The sequence below is a fragment of the Pelobates fuscus genome, chromosome 1 (genome assembly GCF_036172605.1).
Source record: "Pelobates fuscus isolate aPelFus1 chromosome 1, aPelFus1.pri, whole genome shotgun sequence".
In the NCBI taxonomy this organism is placed as follows: Eukaryota; Metazoa; Chordata; class Amphibia; order Anura; family Pelobatidae; genus Pelobates; species Pelobates fuscus.
Window position 1 is genome coordinate 203,141,612 of NC_086317.1, and position 16,075 is coordinate 203,157,686.

The window sequence follows — 16,075 nt, forward strand, 5'->3', positions numbered from 1 at the left end:
GCTTTTGAGTGTCCTTGCAAAGAAAGGTGGCTATATTGGTCACTGATTTGTTTTTGTTATGTTTTTGAATGTCAGAAATGTATATTTGTGAATGTTGAGATGTTATATTGGTTTCACTGGTAAAAATAAATAATTGAAATGGGTATATACTTGTTTTTTGTTAAGTTGCCTAATAATTATGCACAGTAATAGTCACCTGCACACACAGATATCCCCCTAAAATAGCTATAACTAAAAACAAACTAAAAACTACTTCCAAAAATATTCAGCTTTGATATTAATGAGTTTTTTGGGTTCATTGAGAGCATGGTTGTTGTTCAATAATAAAATTAATCCTCAAAAATACAACTTGCCTAATAATTCTGCACTCCCTGTAGTATCAAATGGATAGTTGTATAATTAGATATCATAAAACAACTAATAACATTGTTATTAACATCAACAGTGGTAATAATAATTATAAAAATATGCACTTGCATTACACTAATAAAACATATAGAAACCACTGACAAATTGACTGCATAGTGCTGCCATTTAGGAAGGAAACAGTTGTAGTTATAAAATTAGGACATTGTACAATGGCATGCATGAGTGTGCCACTCTGGCACTTACTTGATGCCTAGTGTTCAGTTAAAGAATAGCAGTGTTCTTCATTGTATCTCACCAGCCAAAGCAGTAGAGGGATAGACATATGCCCAGCAGAAAGGCAACACCGTGTCTGAGGTTTGGACCACATGTCGACGGAGACACATACCAGCGAAACAGGAAGGCAAACAGCAGGGATAACAACTGCCCAGTGAGGAAGATACGCTGCAGGAGAGGAGGCTGGTTAGTGCTGGCTCTCGACACACAATACAGTGTAAAAAGTATTAAACAATAGGCAAAAGAAACATTTCATAACACATTACTTTTCATGGACAATCTATAACATCATATATTTCAGAGGTTAATTACATAAAATACTCCAAGGTGTCTGATGTAGGCATGCTTGATAAAGTAGAAGGCATCTCAGGTATCCATTGCATATGCTGCTGTGTACCGGAGTGGAATGTATACAAATATTGTCTTCATTTATTTTGTCCCAAGGTTCGACATTGTTTTAAAAGGTGACAGTTCTAGGATGGAGTTACTCAGCCACATTTATGCCAAAATGGCACCTACCCACACACAAAGACATACATAAATATTATCACTAATATTTTATCAAGTGGCAACATAATCCACAGTGCTGTATATTATTTAAACAAAACATAGAAGTAACAGGGGGCTAACACATGTCAGTATCCAGGAACAAGAAGTTACCCATGCTGTGCTGATAACATCTTACCACAAACACAATCATTAACACATTTTTGTGTTTGCTAATGCTTTACACGCTATGCATTTTTCAATTACTTTTTACAGGCGTACACAAATGTGCACACACCCATTTGCAAATGGAAATACACTAATACTAACACAGACACCCATGCTTATATTTGCAGGTAACCAGAAATACAATTACACAATTGTGCATCATAAACTAGCCTTCTACCTAGTGCATACAGTTGTAATCAAAATTATTCAACCCCCATACAAAATCAGGTTGATTGTAAAAAAAAATTAAAAACAATACAGACTTTCAGCTGTTTGCAATGAAAAATACAACAAAAGCAATTAAAATAGCTCAAACACTGAAATAAAACATCCCAGCAACTGGTAGTAGATGAGCACCTGCTGTACTGCTATACACCTGGGGTTTACCCCTGACTGAGTTTCTACTTCGTCTTACTGTACGGTGTCAGGCAATTGCAGCTGCTGACCAGGACTCCCAGGACATATGGTTTAAAGAAATATACCCGCTTTTCGCCAGAAACCCTGGTGTTTGCCTCTCCTATGGGACGCGCATAGCAGCACTCCTCCGTACTGATGGATGGTTGGCGGATCTGGGTGCCAAATTATTGGAACCCCAGGCACAAGGCACACCAATTCCATCAGTACCCAAACCTCCAGGAGGGAGGTGTTACGCGGTTACCTATATAAAGGATGTTCTTTGGGACCGGTTGACAGCAGAGCTTGTCGCCAACCACTTCGGGACTTCTGACCCGGTACTCCGCTATCGCTGACTCTATTGCCCATGTAGAGCGAGAGTCAGCCTCTGGTGCTCCAGATGATCGGACAGAGAACACGGAACGCACAGATGCACTAGGTACCTTTTTCCTCAGGGGAACGCCCCTAGGGTACTATCGATTTACTTCCTACTACATCCACAGGACATTCGATCGCATCTACGTGGAAGGCATTAAAACCTAATTAGAACCCCTTTCATGTAGCCAACTGGCTTGCGATACTGGATCTGAAGACATGTCATGTCTTCAGATCCAATTTTTTCCATCCCTCTTGGCGACATTATATAGGTTCCCTGTGACACGTCCAGGCATCAGCTCTTCCCCTGTTCCCTCAACTCGGACCCTTGAGGGCCTAGATAAACTACCAAAAACAACGATTAGTTACGTGTGGTATTATCTTTCTGGACGCGAGGTATTATCTTTCTGGACGATCTCCCTCCGATCGATTCAGGGAACTGAAGACTGGTCAACACCCACGATTCTCCGAGGTCTGACTAGAGTCTTCATGTTTTGTATGATCCGCTTGTAAGATTCGTAAGCGATTCCACGCCTTGTGAATATTCACACGGTCCTCCACGGCACCACCGTGACCCTTTATGTTGCATACCTAGAATTCTTAGTGCAATACTTCAATATCCGTAGATTGGTAAAGAAGTACTAAGTCTGTTGCATCCTACTACAAATGGCCAAAGCTTCGACGATCAGGTATACCACCCGCCTGGATGGAACCAACTCCCGTCTTCTATCGGACAGCATGAAAGACTTCTTCGACTCCTGCCTTCCTCGCAGAACCCCGAGATCAGCCCGTCTCCCGGGGGAGACGCATGTCATTTGAATGACTGAATTTGGTGTTTTCACTTGGCACAGTGTACGGTGGTGCACGATGGTGAACGCGCTCCGGCCGACCGGGCCTCCCCGAGGGACATATGCTTTCCCTACTTCCAAGGTTTGCAAAAATTCTCCATCTTCTTGTTCGGCGTATAGCAACACCTTGACCATCCCACTGTGACAGCAGTAACCTTGTTTTCCTAGACCATACGGGGCTGACTGGTAAGGATCTCCCCCTTCTACATTCATATCCTACTATTTTTCATGGACCCAAAGGGAAACCACATCATCTTTTCCTAGGGGCCTGGACTCGTTTTGGGGTTCTTGGCAGATCGGTTGACTATCGCAGGCTTCTGGGAACCTCTTGGGAGTCTCTTGGGCCCAAGGGATATGACATTGCTACCTCTCCATCTGGATGTTCCTGGCCTGACTGGTGTTCAGCACTGTGATCCCTTATTTGGTGATTGGGACGGATCAACGGCCCGTGTTCTGGCCTGAGGACTCCTGACGGACTGGGATCCTCTTGTGTACCAACTACTCAGTGACATCCACCTCTGGCTTATGGGATGTGGAGGTCGTTCTCCATTTTCTCTATGGGACTAGACATTCTGCTGACAGACTTCCAGGCTTGGTCTGGTGTGGTTTTCCGTCAGGTATCGGATGTGCGGGCGTTCGACGGAGAGGTCTCTCCCGTAGCCCCGAAGTTCTGGGCATTTTGGTGCACTTTAGGATTCTTCCTTAGTTTTATATTCTTTTCTCAGCGTTAAAAATGCAAAATACGAAGCCTCCTGCCTCCTAAAGATTATGCTAGCGTTAGTGTACTAATAATCTAATCTAATAATTTTAAAAATGACAGGAGGAGAGTATTTTCCCTCCCATCTTCGCTACCCACCCTTTCTGGTCGTTTTCTTTGTATGTATCATGGGTCTAAGGTGGGTTTGGCTCTCATGTTTTGTGCTTACATCAATGATTGTATTTCCATTAATTTATTTATAAAAATTTTTACCAGGAAAGATACATTGAGATTTCTCTCGTTTTCAAGTATGTCCTGGGTCTCTGGAATTCTCAGTGGAGTTTTACATTATAGTTATTCAGTTATCAGATCGTAGTTTACAATATTCTCCTATGGGATGATGTATACGGTACGTTACTTGGATTTACATGTTCATGACTTGGTTTCTAAACCTGTCACACATTCTCTTTTCAGTATGTTCGTCTCTGAGGACATTTGGTTGTTCTCGTGACACTTTCTGGAATTTTAATCCTTTGGATTTGATTCGTCCCTGAACACTTTTTCATTGTTTGTATGGAATTCTCTGGACTTGGGAGTTATTGTTATTGCTTGTTATATGTTTACTTCCGCTTGATGTCGCTTTCTGAAAGAGGAAATGATGAGGTCACTATGCCTTATGTACATCCTACTCTCTTGTGATTGGTTCTTTTTTCTATGTGTTTCTTTGCTGCTGTGTGGCGTTAGTAAAGAGAGATTATAAATAAACTCGCCTCCTGTCATTATTAAAATTAAGATTATTAGTACACTAAAGCTAGCATAATCTTCAATTTTGATATATGATTTTGAATTTCTTGAAAAATATTTACTGATTAAATGTAGCATAATTTAGATACTTTTTGTCTCTATTAGACACATTTTTTGGTGTGTCAGAGTGCGGTATTAATATTTATTAGGTTGTCCAAATAGTTTATGTTTCTGGCCTTTATGCCATAGGCTAGTGATCCCGCGAGGCCATCACCCATCCTCATACTTGGAGGTATACGCCCATCGGTCCAAAGCATAGTTATTCACCTCACATGGCTGCATGGAGAGGGCCTCACATGTCGGTCCCATACTATCTTCTACTTTAATTATCACAGAGAAGCCAGCACCCCACCACAATGTTCGGTGGCCTTAAATCCCCTCGGGCCAACGCATAGTTAGAGCCTCTCAAGCTGCTTGGCACCAGCCTGGCTGAGGCGAGGCGGGGTGACCCGCGCGCACCGGCCTACCATCTATCCTGCTCTTGTACCCTCTCTCCTCTTACATACCCCCTTCCTCTCTACTGCACCACACTTCTAACTAATTTGCATTCTTTTTGTTCCTTCTTGATTATCTTCTCACTTTCCCTCATCCAGACAGATCCCTACTCTTTCTCCAGAAAAATACTAACCACAGCACTGCGAAAAAAACTTATATTGAACGCAGGGGACGACTCATGCAATGGAGCACACATATGTAATAGCTCACACACTGATCTACATGCCTGACAACAGCTTCTCCACTGACAGACAAACTCATACTGCATACCCAACTTTCACCATCCTAGCATAGGATTGCGTAAAAAGACTACACATACAACACATCCACACTTTTGGGCCAAGAGGGTGCTCCAAAACCCCTTACTTAGGAAGTAACTAGCATCTGCAATAATAGGTTAGCGAATGATTCACTCGAAAGCCGTGAAGTAATACATATGTATGACATTACGCACCTATTTTGCATGATTAATGGCACAATGCATGGAAACCGTACGTGGTCCACCTTAATACCAACTTGCAGGAGACCTGCGAGCCTCCGTTTATATTTACTCACAACTATTAATTTGTGAGAACACGCTATTTTATTGTTTGGCCTGTATTTCCTTTGAAAACTCAATAAAACTTGTATATATTCAAAAACAAAAAAACAAATGACTCTGGGGTCCATGGCCTAGATAAATTAAGTCCTCTTTGGTATTTAAGAGGTTTTTGAGGAGACTCACAAGAGTAGCGGCCACTTGCCAATTTTTCCATCATCTGTATTCACGTTCCGGGGGTCACAAATAAATCAGCTGTTCACTTGTCTCGTTTTCGCTTTCAGGCTTTCCTCCAGACTCAGCCCACCGCTTCCTGTCTGGCTACCCTTGCCCCTCCATTCCAAGACATGCTCCTGATTAAACGTTTTAATAACTCATGCACATAATCTTTCCCACCTTGCACTTTCGGTTAACTCTAGGAAATCCTTTGATAGGGCTTTTCACATTTTCACCAAATTCAGAGCGGAATTTCAAGTTCAGGACATGATTGCTTTGGAGACTATATTGGGCTTCACTTCTTTTTACCACCTTAACTTAAAATTATCTTTCAACACAATCAAACTTTATCTAACGGGCATTCAACACCACATGCTATTACAACACCCTAATGAAACAGGATTCCTTTCATCATACCAGATAAAAACTTTGCTAAAGGGAATCCAAAAATCCACAGAAAAATATTCCAAATCTTTATCCGACTTGTTAGATACAGCTCTGTTCGAACATATAACCAATATGCCATATATCTAGCTTTTTATGGATTCTTACGTCCAAGGGAATTCACCACCAGTAATGTAACAGCCACCGACTACATTAAAATAGTCGATATCCACAGTAGTAAAATCCATTAGTAAAATTCCTTTATTATGTTAAAAGATTACATAAACATACACGTAAAATGTAAATATATATATATTTACATTTTACGTGTTTATTTATGTAATATTTTAACATAAGCAAGTGATTTTATTAATTACAATTTCATGGACCTGCCTGACTGCCCATGCAGAAAGGCCCGACTATCATGGCGACTGGATGTGTCTCATGCGTTCTCCTCGAGAAATACTGAGCAAAACTCATGTTAAGGCTGACAAAGCTAAAATTATGCAACTTTCTACATAATCTTGACTACACAAACCGACTGACTGTTCTGGGGGTGCACCCAGCGGTCTTCTATGCTGATCCAGATGCCGAGAACCAGTGCGGCCCAGGAGGCGGCGTGGGAGGGAAATACGGCTGATCTCCCAGTCCGTCGCAGGCAAAGCTCCAACTAAGCACCTGACACCCTGCTAACCCCTTTGGACCGGTGGGGTGGGGTGATCCCAGTCTCCAACCAGACAGCTCCCAGGGCCCATCAGAGAGCTGCAGTAGTGTGATTAGTGCCTGCAAGCCCATCGGAGATACATCCAAAATGGCGGATGCCATGAGTAGCACTATCCCCGGAGATGTAGCGCTTCCAATACGCCAGCGTTTGGAGGCCCTCTTCAACGCTTTTTGGAGAACATTGCAGCACAGACAGACCCTACCTGAGATTGTGGAAGCTTCTCTCGAAATGACCCGCCGCACCCTGAGACGTCCTGTTGCTTCCAATAGAGGCCTCCAACACTGGAGGTGGCGGAGGTGCATCGTGAGGAGGGCAAAATACCGTCCAGCCCCGCATCCAATAACCTTCAGAATCGGCATGAAAGACAAGCGGGGGGATGGTGAGGTAGAGGGAAGGCAACTGCAGATGCAGGATCTCCTGATAACATCGCCGGCTCTGAGTCTGAAGACACAGGCAACATGGGACTCGGATCTCCCTGCAATGGGGATAGGTTGACCATCACTAAGAGTGTCCGGCTGCATGAAACCTCCCAAGCTATTGACTCTTGGTGTAAAATGCATAGTTTAACTTACATATATTTGTAGTATCTACCCTAAAATCTATGTAGGCATACTTCAGATGACAGCACGTTTTCTTTTCTATACTATGCTACTAACTAAGTAAGATGTTTCTACAGTGTCCCTGGAGCTGTTTAGGGTGGTGTATTCTGCTATCCGTTTAACCCAGTTAACAAGCTTGTTTCTCTTTACTAAAACATTGTGAACAAAGTGATATATAATAAGTGTGGGTGCACTTAGTATGAAAGAGGTGAATTACGGTTGAACAGATATATTACGCAAGTTCCAGGTTTTGTTTACGTTTTGTTTTGATCACAACATGTACAGTTGACTCCGTCCTTAACCCCTTATGGACGGCGGGCGTTCTATGCCGTCCTTGGAGAACCGGCTCTAAATGCCGGCGGGAGGCATAGCACGTCCCCACCGTCCTATGTACTTATCCACTCGCCGGCGATCCTTTGCCGGTGATTGCGGTGGGGGGACTCACCTGGCATCCCAGGAAGTCCCCCTGCTGCCGTTCTGGCCTTTCTGGGCCATGTGATCGCGAGGTCCTTGCGAGGACCTCACGATCACATGGACGGCATAGCTGTCCACAGCAGTGCCAGCAGGGGGAGTGCATGTAATTACAGGTAGTCCCCCTGCTGCCTGTAAAATGTAAAAAAAGTTAAAACACAGTTTCAAATAAAACAATATATACAATATATACATTTCACACACAAAAGGCACTTACAATGACAATATAATTGTTGTGATACGTTTTACTGTTTTGAAACACTAATATTTGTGTTCAGAGAAGTCTCCCGAGTATAACAGTACCCCTCATGTACAGGTTTTATGGTGTTTTCAAAAGTTACAGAGTCAAATATAAGGCTTGCGTTTCAATTTTTTTCACATTGAAATTCGCCAGATGGCTTTGTTGCCTTTGAGACCGTATGGAAGCCAAGGAATAAAAATTACCCCCATTATAGCATACCATTTGCAACAGTAGACAACCCAAGGTATTGCAAATAGGGTATGTCCAGTCTTTTTTAGTAGTCACTTAGTCACAAACACTGGCCAAATGTGGCGTTCAAATTCGGGTTTTTTTTGCATTTTTCACACACAAACAAATATTACACTAACTTTGGCCAGTGTTAGTGACCAAGTGGTTACTAAAAAAGTCTTTGACCCTGTAACTTCCCAAAACACCATAAAACCTGTACATAGGGTGTACTGTTTTACACGTGAGACATCGGTGAATACAAATATGTGTATTTTATTGTAAAAGCAAACAGTATTATGACATTCACAGTTAAAACGTCACGTAGACTAAAAATAATCTTATTTTCTCCCATTTTTTTTCATACCTAAATATTTGATGTTAAATGAAAGCCCTGTTTCCCCTGAATAAAATGATATATAATAAGTGTGGGTGCACTTAAAACGAAAGAGGTGAATAACGGTTGAACAGATATATAGTCAAATTCCAGATTTTGTTTACGTTTTGTTTTGATCACATTACATTTGGCTCAGTCCTTAACTCCTTAAGGACACATGACATGTGTGACATGTCATGATTCCCTTTTATTCCAGAAGTTTGGTCCTTCAGGGATTAAAAGGTAAATTTGTTCATTGCAAACAGCTGAAAGTCTGTAAATATTGACAATAAACCTGCTATACAAAGGAGGTTGAATGATTTTGATTTCAACTGTATAATAAAGATAAATAATAATAAATAAATTATATATAATTATAGGCTCACATATACATACTAATACATACACATACAGCTTATTTATCTCCTCCCCGTCTCTCTTATGTCATAATCTCTGTGTAAAACAATTCAATTACCAGAAATGTATTTTCCTTCAAATAAGTGCATCTCCCACCAAAATGTATTTGAACACTTGTCCCAGGGCCAGAATTCCTTTCAATTAATACCTGCTGCACTCATCCCTGGTTCCCTCTCCCTGCACTGATGTCAGCATATGAATGTTTCAGGTCAGCTGATCCCTAACAAACATTACTGTGTGCAGAGGAATCCTTCTGCCACGAGCACTTAGCATTCATATTAGTCAGTCTGAGCATGACCTAGCCAAACTACCAATTGTAACATTTTATTCTTCTCTACTTAGTTGCTCTTAAATCTGTTGAATCCTGCGGGGTTCAATGGAAATCTTTTTGAAGACCGTGGACAATATGCTGCTTTTGTCATTTTATTCTGAGTGTAGTCACTCACTATTTACAAACGCCATGATACAATCTAGCAAGTAACTAGGCATAAACAGCAACTGAACAACTGAATCACAGTTCTGCTAAAACGTCACTTTATAACTCCCAGCAATGTCCTCTAGGGTTAACCCTTACCTGCCTTTCATTACACTAGGTCACAATTAAAAAAAATAAAATAAAAAAATGAATAATAATAATAATAAATATATATATATAATTGTTTTCCCTTTGCTGTTTTTAAAGGAAATCTCCAAGCACCATAACCACTACAGTGTGCTATTGTACTTTTGATGCTTGGAGTGCCCTGATGAACAGTATGATTTCTAACCTTAAGTCCACTGGGAGCCACTCCCTGCCTTCACTATTTCTGATGGAGACCCTGGAGTGTCCATTAACTCTCAGTTCATTTGCTAAAAGTGTCAGGGCATAGCTCAAACAGAGAGATTCCCACTCACTCTCTTTCTAAAGTATTAAAAGCATTGATTATTCTAAAACGCTGACTACTTACAATAGAGGTGGCATCAGGCTAGGGTTATGATTTTTTGAGTTTTCCTTGAACCCTTTCTTTGCTGACAGTTTTAGCGCAAACATTTACCCCTTCTGTGCAGCCAGTAGGCAGCCATTTACATTCTCACTCCACCTGTTTATTCCCCACTATAACACCTAAAACCACAAAAATGCAATTAAATTATTAACTGTTAATACATTATTGTGATGGTCCTGAACTATTACCAGGCCCCTATAACCTGCATTATGTTGCATTAAATAGGTTAATGTGCACACACACTACCCAATAACTTGGGTCAAAGCCAGTTTCCCGTTAGGAGACCAAAGCTGCAGCCTAGGGCCCGAGCATAGACAGTGGCCAGGTGCACCCCTGTCTGAGCCTGGATCCCTGGCTCTGATAAAGAAAATATCTCCCTTATAGCCCTTAAAAGCAAATCCTTACCTGGAGTTCCAGTGCTCTGTGAGGGAGTCAGAGCACAGGCAGTGGGATTCCCAACCTAGGCTCTGAGGTCATCACAGAGTGCCAGTGTTCTATCAGATAAGTATACTTATCAGATTTCTATACGGGCGTCATTTCCGGTGCACTCGTGTCACGGAAGTGACGCGAGATCAGCTGAGCGCATGCGCGGTTGCTGATCTTGGGGTATAGAATTGAGACGGACGCCGCCTCCAATGACGCGGGATCAGCTGCTCCTCTAATCTGAAGGTGTACTGCGCTGTACATCAATCAGATTTCTATACTACAGCTTTCACTGTGTACTAACACAGTGGAAATAGCTTAGATGCAGGATTATGGGGGTGACACACTAGGGATGGGGAGGTTAATGTGGGTTATATACTGGGGATGGAGGGTTTATCGGGGTTAATGGTGTGACACATAGGGGATAGGGGGTGACACACTGGGGATTGGGGGGTTAATGGGGCTGTGGTATATTAGCAAACTCTATAAATTATGTATGCATACACATATAAACTCTGGTCCGTCTACTTTAACAAATAAATATTTATTCAGAGACAACAACAATCAAACTTCCTAAAATAACAACAGCAAAAGCATATGTGAGGAAGGCTGAACTTGATGGACGCAAGTCTCTTTTCAGCTATGTAACTATGTAACTATGTAACTATGTAACTATGTAACAACTAAATCTTATAAAGTCACCAGATCCCACTCAGTTCACCATTATAAAAATTAGCCCATGTCTGCTCATGTGTCTGCTCAGAAGCACAGGCGAAAAAAAAGGAACAGGGAGGAATGGAGATAGGGGAAAGTGGTTCTCTTTCCTGACTTGTAAAGGTATTGAATTACCTAATTACCATATCAAAGGGTAAAGCTTATACCACTGTAAGAAAGGCATACATGAGCTTGGTCGCATGACCCCTGGTCACCATATTAGTTTGATGACAAAATGTCACCACAGGGGTGACAGGTGTTAGGGGGTGACACACTGGGGATTGGGGGGTTGTTGAGTGACAGTCAGGGGATCACCATCATTTACCCCCCTCCCCATCCCTGCGTGTCACACCATCTACCCCCCCTATAACTCCCCTATCTACTGTGTATCACTCTCTAACACCTGTCACCCCATTAACCCCCCAATCCCCCGTGTGTCACCCCCTAACACCTGTCATTCCATTAACCCACCAATCCCCAGTGTGTCACCACCTATCCCCTGTGTGTCACACCATTAACCCCTATAAACCCCCCATCCCCAGTGTATAACCCCCCCAGGGCCGCCATCAGGGGGTGACAACCGTGACAGTTGTCACGGGCCCGGCGGCCCTGGGGGGCCCGGACTGCTCTGGCAGTCCTGGGCCCCACTTTCCCTCTCTGCATACATAGATCGCGAATATCGCGATCTATGTGTGCAGCCGCGGGCCCCCGGCTCCCTGTTGCCGCAGAGGGGGCCCAGGCCTCCAGCCTCTTCTCTTCTCCTCCCTGCTAATAACTCTCGCGAGACCCGGTTGCCATGGCAACGCTCCGCGGGTCTCGCGAGAGTTATTGGAGGAGAGAAGAGGAGAAGCTGGAGGCCTGGGCCCCCTCTGCGGCAACAGGGAGCCGGGGGGCCCCACCATGCCACCGGACCACCGGGGATGGAATCTCCCCCCTCCCTAGACACAGGTAAGCAGGGAGGGGGAGAAACAATTTAATTAATCAATTTTTATTTTTTTTTATTTTTTAATAATGTTAAAATGACCCCCCCATCCCCCTCCTCATTACAAATTTACACACACACACTACATACACTGACACAACACACACACACACACACACACACACACTACATACACTGACATAACACACACACACACACACACACACTACATACACTGACAAAACACACACTGCATACACTGACACAACACACACACACACACTACATACACTGACAAAACACACACACTGCATACACTGACACAACACACACACTACATACACTGACACAACACACACACACACTACATACACTAACACAACACACACTACATACACTGACACAACACACACTACATACACTGACACAACACACACACTGCATATACCAACACAACACACACTCTGCATACACTGACACAACACACTATGCATGCACTGACACAACACACACTGCATACACTTACACAACCCACACTTTGCATACATTGACACAACACACTCACCGCATACACTAACACAACACACACTCTGCATACACTGACACAACACACACACCGCATACACTAACACAACACACACCGCATACACTGACACAACACACACACCGCATACACTAACACACACACACACACTGCATACACTGACACAACACACACACTGCATACACTGACACAACACACACTCTGCATACACTGACACAACACACTGCATACACTAACACAACACACGCTGCATACACTGACACAACACACACTGCATACACAAACACACACACTGCATACACTAATACAACACACACTGCATACACTAACACACACAGTGCATACACTAATACAATACACACACTGTATTCACTAATACAACATGCACTCTGCATACACTACACACTAACACACTCACTGCATCCACTATACTGACACACACTCTGCATTCGCTACACATTACCACACTCTGCATTCACTACACTAACACACACTCTGCATCCGCTACACACTAACACACTCTGCATTCACTACACTAACACACACTGTGCATCCGCTACACACTAACACACTCTCTGCATTCACTACACTAACACAGACTCTGCATCCGCTACACACTAACACACTCTCTGCATTCACTACACTAACACACACTCTGCATCCGCTACACACTAACACACCCTTTGCATTCACTACACATTAACACACACTCTGCATTCACTACACATTAACACACTCTCTGCATTCACTACACTAACACACTCTCTGCATTCACTACACTAAGACACTCTCTGCATTCACTACACATTAACACACACTCTGCATTCACTACACATTTACACACACACTACATTCATTACACTGACACACTCTGCATTCACTACACCCTAACACACACTCTGCTTTTATTACACACTAACACACACTCTGCATTCACTAAACTATGCACACACTCTGGATTCACTATACTGACACACACTCTGCATTCACTACACTAACATACACTCTGCATCACCTGTACACACAGCATCCACTACACAAACATCCTGTATTCACAGTACACACACTACATCCACCACAAATTGAAACATTCTGCATTCACTATACACAGACACTGTGTCTAATACACACACTACATCCACTACAGACACTGCATCCACTAAACACATTTCATCTAGTACATACAAACACTACATCCACTACACAAACACACACTACATCACTGTACACACACTACATCCACTACTCAAACACTCTCTGCATTCACTACACATTAACACTCTACATTCACTACACTAACACACACTCTGCATCCGCTACACACTAACACACCCTCTGCATTCACTACACATTAACACACACTCTGCATTCACTACACATTTACAAACACTCTGCATTCGCTGCACTAACACACACACTACATTCATTACACTGACACACTCTGCATTCACTACACACTAACACACACTCTGCATTCATTACACACTAACACACACTCTGCATTCACTAAACTATGCACACACTCTGCATTCACTAAACTATGCACACACTCTGGATTCACTATACGACACACACTCTGCAGTAACTGTACACACAGCATCCACTACACAAACATCCTGTATTCACAGTACACACACTACATCCACCACAAATTGAAACACTCTGCATTCACTATACACAGACACTGCGTCTAATACACACACTACATCAACTACAGACACTGCATCCACTAAACACATTTCATCTAGTACATACAAACACTACATCCACTACACAAACACACACTACATCACTGTACACACACTACATCCACTACTCAAACACACTCTGCGTTCACTATACACACTGCATCTGCTACACTAACACACTCTGCATTCACTGCACAAACAGTATCTAATACACACAAACACTACATCCATTACACACATTCTAATTCACTTACACTATACACACCACATTCAGTCCCGCATCATTGTCAGCGGACTAGGTAGGGCGTGGGCGGGCCCGGGAGGGAGGGGTCGGGGGGGGGGGGGCCAGACCTTGTGCTTTGTCAGGGGCCCCAAAATTTCTGATGGCAGCCCTGAACCCCCCCATCCCCTGTGTGTCCCAACATTATCCCCCATCCCCAGTATATAACCCCCATTAATCTCCTCATCCCTAGTGGGTCACCCCCATAATCCTGCATCTCAGCTATTTCCACTAGTACACAGTGAAAGCTGTAGTATAGAAATCTGATTGATGTACCATGCGCATCTGCAGTGCACCCATCAGATTTCTATATCTAAAGGGTGTGCGGTACACCTTCAGATTAGAGGAGCAGCTGATCCCGCGTCATTGTTCTGATAACGCATCAGAATTGTATACCCAGAGACCAGCACCGAAGTGACGTCCGTATAGAAATCTGATAAGTATACTTATCTGATAGAACACCGGACTGGAAGGTCTGTGGCTGGCTGCACCAGCAGCCCAGTGAACCACCAGGGACCCCACCGGACCACCAGGGAATGTGTTTGTGCACCCCCCTTCCTGCCCAAGAGGTGAGCTTGAGGGGGGCAAATGTTATATTTAAAAAATATATATTACAGTGTATGGAGATTGTGTTTAACACATCCTCCCCACATACTGTCACTCCCTCACATACCCTGCCACAGTCAACCTTCTCACACTCACCACCCCCTCATCATGCTACACACCCTGTCAAACTCACCCCAAACACTGTCACACTAATTCCCCTCACCTTATTACACCTAACCCCCAGACCCTATCACACTCACACTCCAAACACTCACAGTCAACCTAACCTTGTCACGCTCACTCTCTTCAAACTGTCTTATTCACCCCCCACCCTGTCACACCTACCCCCAAACCCTGTAATACTCACCCCAAATGCTGCCACACTCACACCCCTCACCAGTCACACATTTCCCCCTCACCCTACCACAGTCACCACCTGGCGATAGTCATTGTCATACACAGTCACCTCTCACACATGAAACACAACACAACACAAAACAAAAGCAGCCCCCCTTACTCACAGCACAATGCAAGCAGATACCCACACACATATGCTCCCAGACACAGACATACACATGCATACCAACACAGAGACACCCATTCACACACAATGATGCTCTGGCGCACACACACAAGTACACAACGTCAGAGACACAGACACACTTAGTCAGAAATGCGCACACACACGCACATTCTCAGGCACATACACATGTTTATAATGCTAAACACACATACACACTCTTCCACACATGCAACACTCAGCCCCTACACACACAGAAACAGAGCTTAGGACCCAATTTGGTGCCCTGCCTAGGA

General features: G+C 43.4%; 1 protein-coding gene across 1 annotated transcript in view; it reads right to left on the reverse strand.

The window, feature by feature from the left end:
- The window catches only part of LOC134591172 (lysophospholipid acyltransferase 2-like), a 58,107-nt gene that overhangs the window by 36,506 nt on the left and 5,526 nt on the right, over positions 1–16,075 (reverse strand). The window contains exon 2 of the mRNA XM_063444449.1: positions 665–810. Within this exon, the coding sequence (XP_063300519.1) occupies positions 665–810 (146 nt within the window). The remainder of the gene's footprint in view (positions 1–664; positions 811–16,075) is intronic.